The 13,212-nt window shown below is 38.3% G+C and overlaps 1 protein-coding gene across 1 annotated transcript in view; it reads left to right on the plus strand.

The window, feature by feature from the left end:
- The window catches only part of cep57 (centrosomal protein 57), a 60,268-nt gene extending 48,020 nt beyond the window's left edge, over window positions 1-12,248 (plus strand). Inside the window, exons 9-17 of the mRNA XM_062060166.1 lie at window positions 649-834; window positions 5,523-5,644; window positions 5,771-5,899; window positions 8,211-8,267; window positions 8,337-8,420; window positions 8,488-8,556; window positions 8,626-8,861; window positions 11,444-11,588; window positions 11,668-12,248. Of these exons, the coding sequence (XP_061916150.1) occupies window positions 649-834; window positions 5,523-5,644; window positions 5,771-5,899; window positions 8,211-8,267; window positions 8,337-8,420; window positions 8,488-8,556; window positions 8,626-8,861; window positions 11,444-11,588; window positions 11,668-11,856 (1,217 nt within the window). The 3' untranslated portion in view covers window positions 11,857-12,248. The remainder of the gene's footprint in view (window positions 1-648; window positions 835-5,522; window positions 5,645-5,770; window positions 5,900-8,210; window positions 8,268-8,336; window positions 8,421-8,487; window positions 8,557-8,625; window positions 8,862-11,443; window positions 11,589-11,667) is intronic.
- The last annotated feature ends 964 nt before the right edge of the window (window positions 12,249-13,212 follow it).

Consider the following 13,212-nt stretch of genomic DNA (forward strand, 5'->3'; position numbering starts at 1 on the left):
TTAACTTTTCTTATGAACACTAAACCTGTGGTTCACAACATCAAAGCAGCTAGGCGTGGTTTTACAAAACAGTGTATAACACCACATGTTAGCTCTAATTGTTCTATTGTTATAATCAAGTTATGAGTAATTAAGAGTTTGACAATATCGGATATCGGCAAAAAAGCCATTATCGGACATCTCTAGTTTTTAGGGGTTAAAATGGGTGCCTGTTGGTCACTTTCCGGGTGGGAGTGGCACAGATGTCATATTAATACAAAAATGTTTTTCTAATATTTTCGGGATCGACCATTACAGTCCCAAAGATCGACTGGTGGATCACGATCGACAGGTTTGCGACCTTTGATCTAAATGCTTTGACTCTGACTTATTTTCTAGTCCAGTTGCCATTCAGGTGACGCTGTATCCGCATGTGCTTACAAAACGGCTTGCAACAGGGAATTGGCTCTCTTAGTTAAAAAGTCGTTCAAAAGAATCGATTTGTTCGTGAACGTCACATTACTACTATGTTAAGTATGTCTCCACTGAAGCATGTCAGAGCTCCATGGTTACAGCAACACATGCAACACGATGCCACGCTGCTTCTGCAAAACACCTGTTGCTCTCTGCTCATGCTGCCATCCTATACGCATTTCATGTTTTTTGTAGCCATCTTGTCGGCGTTGAGGAATCTCCAGGAGAAGATCAGGAGGTTGGAGTTGGAGAAGCACGCAGAGCTCGGTCAAGGAGACGCAGCACTGCGTTCGCAATCACACAGAATGCGGCAGAGACCCGCCACCACTCAGATGGACGCAAGATTAAGGCCAACAAATGAGCAGCACAAATGCAATCAAGGTTGGAGTCTTTTTATGAGTATGAGTATGAATGTTATGTACATGCCCGGAACCTAACATGAACGTAAACATACAGTCGTACCTTGTTTTTGTTCCAAAATGTCAGGTAAACAGAAGTTCATTTTTCAATGAAACATAATGTAAATATAATTAATCAGTTCTAGATAACCAAAAATATTAGTATAAACAGGGCCAGCCCATGACACAAACACTATGCAGTTGTTTAGGGCAACAACCACTAAGGGGGCCACATGTTCATGGCCTCGGCTTTTGTAAAGATTTTAAGATTTTTTTTTCTTTCATTTAAATCTGACAGTTATAAAAGACGTCATAAAAGTTGAAATAAAATACATTTTTCTGTCAAAGTTCAATGATAAGGTTGTTTGATTCCAATTAGTAATATGTAATACTATCTATACGTCCTTTTGCAAAAATGCTAAAGGGTTAGTCCCTCCTGGTGGCAGCAAACCGAGCATTGACCACTGTTCACTCAACACCAATGTTAAAACGTCATCAAAGCTCAATTTTTATGCATTCACACACGCAGTCAACAAGTGGGATGCAGGATTAGATGATAGAAGAAAGGTAAACCTATAATCTATTTTTGCAGTTGAGGCGACTTACACAAATGCTACTTAAAAAAACAACACATAACCATTGTTGTTTTTGCAAATATTACAACACAAATATTTTTTATAAATATATTTTGGTCCTAAAGTAAGCATTTTCGAGCATAAAAATGGCTAAATAAACAAAAAGATGTCAACACTACAGGAGTATTGGCCACTAGAGGAGACCGATCAGCGCGTACTGTTCAGTATCGTGGCCCCTGATTGGCTCAGCCTCAGACAGTATGACTATATTGGATGAAAAAACTGTAAAAGTGACTAAATGGTGGTATTTCATGTCTAGAGGGATCTCATAAAACTAGGGAGCATCCTGGATGATGCCAGTCACCCTCTGCATACCGTTGTCAGTAGCCAGAGGAGCCTGTTTAGTGCTAGACTGCTTCATCCCAAGTGCAGGACTAATAGACTCAAAAACTCCTTTGTCCCACACGCCATTAGACTGTACAACTCCTCTCTGGGGGGGGGGGGGGGGGGGGGTACTAGGATGACAGGGGATGCAAAACAATAACAGTGAAATACTTTTTCATAACATGGTCACTACTGCCTAGTTTCTCTTGTTATATTCTTATTTTAGTGTTATATTTTTATTCTCATCGTTGCTTTTTATTTTTATTCTATTGTAATATTTTTCTATTTTGTCTCCATTTATACCCCCATTATTTACTTTTTACTTTTTACAATTTTGTACACTGCTGCTGGAATTTAAATTTTCCTGAGGGAACTCTCCTGAAGGAATCAATAAAGTACTATCTATCTAATGTTAAAAAAACGTTTTCAGACGGTCATAAACAAGTTTTTTATGTTCTAGCTATGATTTATAATTAATGATTACTACTTCGCGGAAATTAATTTATTGCGGTCATGTACGCAACAAATTACCAGCAATAAATGAGGGAAGACTCTGTGAATGTTCTGAACCCCTGTTTCAATGCCACTGTTGGATGCCATAGTGAAGTTATTAGACCACAAACTTTGGATTGTGTATGGAGAGAGAACGGACAACTAAACAAGAGGTGCCATGTTTGATTCCGAGGACGTTTTCAGCTGTGCACGGAGCATGCAAGTGAGTCCTTCTGACATTAGTTTTTCTGACGATATAAATCAAAATAATAATTTCAAATATATTTCTAAATATAGTCCAGCTCAAAAACTTACAATAAAACATGCCTTTATTTCATCAAAGTAGTTTATGTAATAATAATTTCCCAGTCATTTTTTATGCATTTCAGCGCCACATTCATGCAGTGTGTAGCGCAGCGGCCCTCTAACACGCAAACCGCTGACGAAATGTACATCAGAAAATATACTTCGACCAAAAATAAACCTATTACCCTCATTTTGCGAAAATCCTCATCAGCTTTGGACCAACAATTATGGAGAAATTATTACTTTTGTGTGAAGTATGTCAACTGTGGTGTCTTCCTCCTTATTGTTTGTAAGCACTGCGCTATATATCCCTGTGCTTTTATTTTGCTTTTTTAAATATTTTTCATAGCTTTTCCTGTTGCGAGTCATGGCTTCCTGATTTCATTATCACCATAATACCGTGTTTTTCTGACTATAAGTCGCAGTTTTTGTCATAGTTTCGGGGTGAGACTTATACTCAGGAGCGACTTATGTGTGAAATTATTAACACATTACTAGGGATGATACTCGAAACCGGTTTTCCCGGTTGTTTGATAAGAAAAGAACCGAGTCCTCGGACTCGAATCCCTTTTTGAGAACCGGTACCCGTTATCGAGACCACTATAGTAAAGAAAAAAGAGTTGGTTCTTTATTCGAATCCCTGGAATCCCGTCCCGACCAGAAATGCTCCGTGTGACATCACAAGAAATTACGTCACGTAGCTCAGACATTAGGAGCACATAGGGAAAGCAGGAAAACAATGGACCGGAAAAAGCGCTCCAAGGTGTAATAAAGTTCAAAACAAAAGGTATAATCCAATGAATAACTTTACTGAGAGATTAGAGCAGGGTACAAACACATGACGAACACTTTTACGACCAACCGGAAACATAGCAACCAGGCTAGCAACGCACCTCCTTTACGGCAGCTGTCGCAACGTTCTTAAAGCAACCGCAGCACATACATATATGACATCTCCCTTTTTTAACTTTTGTATTTCTTTCCTTGTAAACAAAACAAAATCAGACTGTATATGTGTTGTCTGTCTAATTATAATTAATGCAGACAAGGCGTGTTGGCTGAGTTCTTGACGTTTACTTTCACAGCGTGCTCATAACCTCATTCTTAGCTGCCGGGTGGTGACATGCAACAACACTTTTCGGGGCTACCGCGCATGCTCGTCACGCTCGTTGCATGCTGGGTAGTGTAGTTGTTATTTTCCCTAGCTCATAACATCACATCTTTCCCCCTATAAAGAAAGATTTTAACTCAATAAAGTGTATTTCTTTTTTTAGCTTGAACTTTTCATTTTTTAGCATTGTAACCACATTTGCAAACAACTTTTCTCTTCATAGAATTTTCTTTCAATAAAGAAATAAAGTGCAAAAATGTCAAAGCATCATAACAAACAGTTATGTCAAATAGCAGCAGAAGTGCACTTTTTGGAGAGCTGTATAATTCTCAGTTTTGTGCCCAAGGGACTGATTTTATTTAACACTATATTATTATTTATACACCTATAGTGATCACAGAGACAGGTTGTTTTTGTGTTACTGTATATATTTGTTTTTCTGAAAAATCCCACTTAATATACTTTGGGTAACAAGAGTCAATATTTATTTTATTTTATTTTTTTATGGGGGTAACAGTCAATATTTATTTATTTATTAGATTTAATTTTTTTCTTATATAATAAAAGTGAGCTTTTGTTAAACCAAATATTGTGTTTTTTTTTCCATATACAACAACCTATCTGGACTCGATAAGAGAATCGATAAGGAATCGGTTCGATAAGAGGATTCGATAATAGGCTCGAACTTGATAATTTCTTATCAAACATCATCCCTACACATTACCGTAAAATATCAAATAATACCATTTAGCTCATTCACGTAAGAGACTAGACGTATAAGATTTCATCGGATTTAGCCATTAGGAGTGACAGATTGTTTGGTAAACGTATAGCATGTTCTATATGTTCTAGTTATTTGAATGACTCTTACCATAATATGTTACGTTAACATACCAGGCACGTTCTCAGTTGGTTATTTATGCGTCATATAACGTACACTTATTCAGCCTGTTGTTCACTATTCTTTATTTATTTTAAATTGCCTTTCAAATGTCTATTCTTGGTGTTCGGTTTTATCAAATACATTTCCCCAAAAAATGTGACTTATATATGTTTTTTTTCCTTCTTTACTATGCATTTTCGGCCGGTGCGACTTACACTCCGGAGCGATTTATACTCCAAAAAACACGGTAACTTGAATACGGAACTATCCATCAATCCATTTTCTCCCGCTTGTCCCAATGCTGCTTTTTAGTTTAGTTTGGATTCTTGGTGACACATGCAGAAAAGGTGCAATTTTGGAGAAAAAAATTTCAGGCAAAGTGTATTAATTCACTGTTACTGTGAGTGTCATATACGGTACCCCCGTTTCTCATGTGTATGTATGTTTGCGGCGAACCTTCACTTCCCATAATTTGTTTCCTTTCTGGGTTGCGGGAAACATATGCAATTGCCTTCCACATTTTTTGTGAGTGGCGCACCCCCCTGCCCCACAACAGGCCATGTTTACACGGCAAACACGCTTCAATTAAAATAAATGTGTAACAAGGAAGTGCGGTATCGCTTGGCTGCGTCTTCAAACTGGTATGTAATATGGCACCCTGTAGTGACGCGAGTGCCTTTTGACCAGTCATTGAGGAGATCGCTTGAAACCAAGTTGTCCATATGCTCTCCATACACGACTCTGCACAAAGTGACTCAACAGCACCCCTGATGGTTGCATTGTTTACTGCAGGTTTGCAGCATGTCACAACATATGCACAGGAATTGATGATTAGTAACATAGTTGACTTGTAAATTGAGCGCATGCATAATGATCAATATACAGGATGACACTTTTAAAAGGCGTGTCATCCTCTGCAGCATTAGTCACCCAACTTGCAGCTGCGGAGTCTCGCTGTGTCAGCTTGGAGCGTCAGCTGGTTCACATGAAGAAGATGTTGCGCAACGCTAAAGGAGAGAAGAGCAGCCTGCTCAAACGACAGGTGAGCGCTCATGCTGTAGTTTTGTTTGCATTAAATGTTGTGTTAGTGACAGCACTTGACATCTCAACACGGTGTCACTCTCTCTATTCAATTCTAATGTGTTTTGTACTCCCCGTGCACCGTCAGGTGACCATGGAGGCCTCGACATCTGCGCACGGACAACCCGTTCCTGTCTCTGAGCAGTTGCAGCTGCAGAAAATGCTGCAACTGGAGCAGGAATATCTCAAGCTGACGCAGATGCAGGGACAAGCTGAGGTACTCCAAGAAACAGGAACAGTAGCAGCAATTGTAACCATGACCAGAAACAGCAACTACTCCCACTTGATTACTCAACTATTTGAGTTATGCTGCATATGCTCTATAGCAGAGGTGTCAAAGTCGTTTTCACTGAGGGCCACATCGCAGTTATGTTTGGCCCCAGAGGGTCGCTTCTAACAGTGAATACTATTTTTACACGATTGTTTTAATGCGTTTTATTAGTACATTTTTTTTTAACTAAAATGTGAAAAAAATATAAGTTGCAATAATTTCACTTCAAAATTTAGTGTATATTACTGTAAATGGAAAAACAGTACTGTTGTTTTTATGGTTAAAAAAAGGCAGCTCAGTTGCCAGAATTTTACATTAGTTTTTTTTACTGTAAATAAAAAAACTGCAATTTTACAGTAACATTTTGGCACCTGAGCTGCCAGTTTGTTTGTTTTTTACCGCAAATCAACAACTGTAGATTTTTCGGTGTATTACTGTAAATGCCAAAATGACAACACAGTTTATTACAATAAAAATTAGTTCTGTTTTTTTCATTTAGAGAAAAATGCTGTTAAAACCACAGTAAATTTCACAATTTTACCATGAAATCTATTGCTACTTTTACATTGCACAATTTGATGGATAACTTGCTTTGAAATCATTATTATTAGGATGTATTTCTATTTAAAAAATGGTTTGAATGTTTGATAATATATTTTTGCATAATTAGACAATATTTAAGTTAACATAATTTGCGATTACACGGAGTACATATATATTTTTCTCCCAAAATCGAAAAAAAGAATACACTTAGTAAGAAAAGTTACAGCTTGAATGCTAACATGAAAACAGGAGACATTAAGAAACAACATACCCCAATATAAACTTATATGAACACGTTGATGTCTGAGCAACTAAGCTATTTATTTGTGCACATTGAACCTACCAGCTGTGCTCTGTTAGCAATTAGAACAGAGAGATTGTTCTATACTAGAAGAAAAGAGACTGAGGACTATTGTAACAGAATAGGGCGCCACACAATGCCGGCCAGAATTAATAATAATAATGGATTTGATTTACGACGCATTTTTCATTTTAAAACATCTTGAAGTGCTAGAGTACAAACCAGTGTTTAAAACAATAAAAGCTTAGCCATTAGAACAGATACAACTCTAAGACTATAACACTATCAGTGAAGCATAAGAAACACAAAACATGCAAAATAGTGGATTTTTTAACAGTGTGTGTAATTTGTTATTAAAAAGACATACTTTGCTATGTTGGCCCTACGATGAGTTTGCGACTTGTCCAGGGTGTACCCCGCCTTATGCCCGAATGCAGCTGAGATAGGCTCCAGCACCCCCCGCAACCCCGAACGGGACAAGTGGTAGAAAATGGATGGATGGACTTTGTAAAAGATTTAAGTGTGTGTGTATAACTACTTTTTGAGCACATTTAACAATAAATACTGATACTTTTAATAATAATAATAGGAAGATAATGATAACCATAATAATATTGGTCACAATAACCGTGACATGACATGTTTACAGTATATCATTACATCCCCAATGCAGTAAATAAGTTAAAAATGTGAATGAAATTAATTTGAACAAACTAAGGTGTACCTTGCCTGTTGCTGGGTTAAGCTCTAGCCCTCCCGCAACACCAACAGGGACAAGCGTTAGGAAATGGACGGATGGATATTTACCGCTGTTAACGCATTATTTTTGACAGCCTTAGGATAAATAAATTGTTTTTTTGATAAGTAATATATATTAGAATAATTTTTTTTTGTATTTTGACTTCTTCACCGACACCTCAACAAGTCAAGTGTATGTTTGATTAGTTTTTACACTAGATGCAGATGATGCAACCTTTCCCATTTATGCAGGCTTGGGACAGGAATTGGACATTTTCAGCGGCAGGGTTGGTAGGGCCCTGGTAGGGAATCAAACCCGTGTATTCTGCACGGAAAGCCCCACACGATATACATTAATATGCATTCGGAAAAAATAGCGTATTGACCCAAAGATAAAACTTAGTTTTCTGTTTTTTGAATGGGGAAAAAGTTAAGACAAAATTAAACTGGTTAGGATATCAGTGAAATCACGAAAAAGCTGCTTAACAATTGCTTCACTGCTTTATTAATTAATTGGTCACCATCTATCTTAAAAATGGCATCATAACTGTCAAGTTTGCTGCTTGTCCAACTTGTTCAACTTTTCTGGCAAATGACAGGAAGAATAGCTCTGACTTTGCTTGAGGAAATGTTTTTATTTTTTTTATTGAAATAAATAAATATTTTTTATGTCAGGTGAAGATTCAAGAGCTTGAGCAGAAGCTGCAGGAAGAGGAGCACCAGAGAAAGCAGGTAGAACATTTTGACACGGCGCTTAAGTGAACACTGATGTACTACCATCGCTTTTTTCGCATTCCTCAGCTGCAGTTGGGTTTGGAGACCAACAGGATCCTTCTACAGTCGTCATCACCGCGTTGGTCCAAAGAGAGGAAGAGCACCTTAAAGGTAAAAGTGTTAAAACAGTCATCCCTAATGGAACTAATAGTGCTTCATTGTTTTCTTTGCATTTTAGAAAAAGTCTTCCTACACAGAACCTCACTACAGACTCAACCTAAAAGATGTACCTTTCGTGACCGGAACGGTAGCTACCAACTTACGGTATATGTCTAATTCCTGGATTTTCCATTTTTTTAATGATATATTTTTATAGTCTGTAGGCGGTAGCCACTCTGTCCGAGCAAACGTGCAATCGGTCCTGTCTCTCCTGAAGCGCCACCAACCTCAGTTGTGCAACAGCCAGGTTCTCGACAACAACAACAAGCCCATCCGCTTGGGCGCAGACAGCCGCCGCCATTCGGACACTTCCTCCGACTCCGCCTCGTCCGCCAGTTTGGACCTGTCGGAGCTTTTGCAGGGGCTACAAGAGGAACTGAGACTGATGAGTTTGTGAGTACATTCTTGCTTTCAAATATATTGTGACTGTGAAAGGCGGTTGTTGGTTGTTGTCTTCTGTTGTTGCATTTTATGCGCTCTCTTCTCTCTATCCACTATCAAAAACACCAGTATATATTTGTACCATGAATTGATTAACGTGGACCCCGACTTAAACAAGTTGAAAAACTTATTCGGGTGTTACCATTTAGTGGTCAATTGTACGGAATATGTACTGTACCGTGCAATCTACTAATAAAAGTTTCAATCAATCAATCAATCAAGGCAATGTAGTAAGCTTTTTGTTGTGTATCGTTTTTGTTTTGTCCCTGGTAAAAATTATGCTGTACTTTTTTATTTAATTCCCAAGCAGGCTATGTTGTTGCTTTTTGCTCTTTGTACGCCATTTATTTGGTCTGTCTGTCCCCACTTAAATGAGGCTAACTCAAGCACTAAAAACAATGTCCCCTTCTAAATTAATTTAAAGGCCTACTGAAACCCACTACTACCGACCACGCAGTCTGATAGTTTATATATCAATGATGAAATCTTAACATTGCAACACATGCCAATACGGCCGGGTTAATTTATAAAGTGCAATTTTAAATTTCCCGCTAAACTTCCGGTTGAAAACTCCTTTGGATATGACGTATGCGCGTGACGTAGCCAGTAGAACAGAGGTATGGCTCCCTCATTGAGGCCAATACAAAAAGCTCTGTTTTCATTTCATAATTCCACAGTATTCTGGACATCTGTGTTGGTGAATCTTTTGCAATTTGTTTAATGAACAATGGAGATTGCAAAGAAGAAAGTTGTAGGTGGGATCGGTGTATTAGCGGCTGGCTGTAGCAACACAACAAGGAGGACTTACTTGGATAGCAGACACGCTAGCCGATGCTAGCCGCCAACCGCATCTGTGATCGGGTGAAGTCCTTCGTCGCGCCGTCGATCGCTGGAACGCAGGTGAGCACGGGTGTTGATGAGCAGATGAGGGCTGGCTGGCGTAGGTGGAGCGCTAATGTTTTTATCATAGCTCTGTGAGGTCCGGTTGCTAAGTCGCCAAGTTAGCTTCAGCGTCGTTAGCAACAGCATTGTTAAGCTTTGCCAGGCTGAGAATTATTAACCGTGTAGTTACATGTCCATGATTTAATAGTATTGTTGATCTTCTGTCTATCCTTCCAGTCAGGGATTTATTTATTTTGTTTCTATCTGCATTTGAGCCAGATGATATCACGTTAGCTCAGTAGCTAAAGAGCTTCGCCGATGCATTGTCGTGGAGATAAAAGTCACTGTGAATGTCCATTTCGCGTTCTCGACTCTCATTTTCAAGAGGATATAGTATCCGAGGTGGTTTAAAATACAAATCCGTGATCCACAATAGAAAAAGGAGAGAGTGTGGAATCCAATGAGCCAGCTTGTACCTAAGTTACGGTCAGAGCGAAAAAAGATATCTTTCACTGCACTCTAGTCCGTCACTCTAACGTCCTCATCCACGAATCTTTCATCCTCGCTCAAATTAATGGGGTAATCGTCGCTTTCTCGGTCCGAATCGCTCTAGCTGCGTTGAAAACAATAGGAAAATATGAGGAGGTGAACAACTGACTACGTCACGCTACTTCCGGTAGGGGCAAGGCTTTTTTTTATCAGAGACCAAAAGTTGCGAACTTTATCGTCGTTGTTCTATACTAAATCCTTTCAGCAAAAATATGGCAATATCGCGAAATGATCAAGTATGACACATAGAATGGATCTGCTATCCCCGTTTACATAAAAAAAACTTCATTTCAGTAGGCCTTTAAACAAAACACAAACATGCAATGTTATTTCTTGTTTTCTACATTTTATCTGGTTGTCCCTTCTTAATTTAAGCTATACCAAGCACTAGCAGCCAATGTTGTTGCTCATTGCTTTTTGTGCTATATTTTGTCTGTCTCCTATTAAATGAAGCGAGGCAAAGCTCTGACTGGCAATGTTTTGCATTTGTTTCTTTGTTCTGTAGTTGTTCTTTCTGTACCCACTGAAATGAGGCAAAGCCAAATACTACATGCAATTGTTTCTATATGTTTGCCCCTTCGTAATTTAAGCTAGACCAAGCACTAGTAGGCAACGTTGTCCTGTTTTGTGATCTATATGTTCGTCTGTTGTGCCTTCCTAATTTAAGCTATACCAAGCACAAGCAGGAAATGTTGTTGTCTTTTGTCTCCTATGAAATCAAACTATACCAGGCAATGTTGTTGCTGCTGAGTTCTATTATTGCTTTTTGTTTTCAAGTTTGTCTGTCTGTCCCTTTTTAAACAAAGCCAAATCTAACAGGTTATTGGTATTACTTCTGTTTGTACTTGTATGTGCTCTCTTTTCTCTTTGCCTATTCCCTTTTAAATTAAGCTAGACCAAGCACTTGCAGGCAATTTTAATCCTATGTGTTGTGTATTTTCTCTGTGTCTACCCCCTCTTAAATTCAGCTAAACAAAGCGCTACTGGTTGATGCTGTCATTTGGTATTAACTTTTTCTTGTATTTTCTCTCTGTCTGTCCCCTCTTAAATGAAAACTAACCAGGTACGAGCCGGTGATGTTTTTTGACCTTTGTGGCTTGCAGAGAACAGGACGAGTTGATGCGTCAGCTGGACCTCTGTGTTTATGTACAGGAAAGAAAGCAGCTTGAGAGGGAGCAAGAGCTGCTGCTCCTCAAAATGGAGCGCAAAGGAGAGCAGATCAATAAACTTTATGTGCATAAAATACAGGTAGGCACTAACACACACACACAAATCATATAAATTAAACATTGTGTATAATCTTTACTGTTCATGTTCCTGTCTCTAGATAAAGAAATTTAAAAAGGAAGCGAATACGAGGCAGGCGAGCAGAACTCCATCGCCAAGACCGACCACGGCGATGGACACTAAAGGGCGTTCTGCAGTAGCTGTCAAGCCAAAACCAGGGGAGAAAAGCAGGCGCAGTCTGAGGCTGCTTAAGGACATGAAAGCGCTGCAGACTTCATTAAGGAAATGAGACCCAAGCGGAAAGTGCACATCCAAATTTACATGAATTGTGCAGGCCCTCCACACCTAAAGTACTGGTACATATTTATTTTCTCCTATTGCTACCTGTCAGCCTTACATCAAATGAAAAAGCACAATGACGCGATTACATTATTTTGTGGGGACATTTGGCTTGCTAACTAACACAGAGCGTTACAGCGTATACAAGTAAGTTCAAATGTCACTTAAATAAATAATGGTGCTTATGACTGTAAACTTTTGTTGCAAAAAATTTATTTGTTGCTTGATTTTTATTTTTTTTATAAAACATTATTACTCTCAGTATATGACTAAAAAAAATATTTATCCTTGATCAATACGACATGACAAAGTGTATGTGTGGTGACTTATGAACATACCAAAGAGATATGTGTCGAAGTGCATCATTTCTTTCCTAACTATTGTTGAAATTATCAATTGTTTTTCTGTTCCATCTTAGTGGGTCAACAATCCAACACACACATGCATTCTCTCTCTCGCTCATGCTCAGTCTAGCCCAGTGCTTCTCTAATAGTGAAGCAAGGGGGGCTGTGAGGTGTCACGGGAGCCTGAGAGGTAAGAGACTTCCAATATTAGCGTCTTTTTTTTAATTCTTGAACAATACAGAAACCTCCAGTTAAGTGGTAGCACTGCTCGTATTTATCAACAGGCTCAACCAGGAAATATGACCAAGTATATGCACATAACCTTTAAGTTGAATGGTAATGAGGATATAAATAAAATCTATATTGTTTTATGACACAATGCATTTTTCAGTCCCAAACTGCTAGAATATTTTATCAAAAATATACCCTTAAATTCACCCTGTTGTTTTGAACTTTAATGACTGTTGATTAAGTGCACATGCATGCAGCTGCCTCTTTGACCTTTGGGGCTGTTTGACTATCACCATTTATTGTTTTGGAGACATTGATATGGTCTTTGGTAGGTTAAAATGGCTTTTAACACTACGTGAGTTGTGTGGTCCTCTGTGTTTTTAAATTTTGATTTCTATTTATTGTTTTAATTGGTTTTACCCTTTAAAATTGTGTTTAATCATATTTATTTTTATATTGGTTTTATATTAAAAAAAATGTTTTTATTCAGTCATTGGAGCTAAGGATAATATTTTAATATTGTTGTGCAGCACTTTGGAAACATTTTTGTTGTTTAAATGTGCTATATAAATAAAGTGGATTGATTGATTAAATCACGTGTACAAGGCGATAGAATCTTGGCTCCGAATGTAACCTCAAGTTCAAGAAGGTGTCTTCTGTAGCTCATGGGACAAAGGTCAAAATGTTAAAGGAGAATATGAATATTTTTAGATATTTAGGGAAAGTACCGG

This window comes from Entelurus aequoreus, linkage group LG10, assembly GCF_033978785.1.
Source record: "Entelurus aequoreus isolate RoL-2023_Sb linkage group LG10, RoL_Eaeq_v1.1, whole genome shotgun sequence".
NCBI classification, from domain to species: domain Eukaryota; kingdom Metazoa; phylum Chordata; class Actinopteri; order Syngnathiformes; family Syngnathidae; genus Entelurus; species Entelurus aequoreus.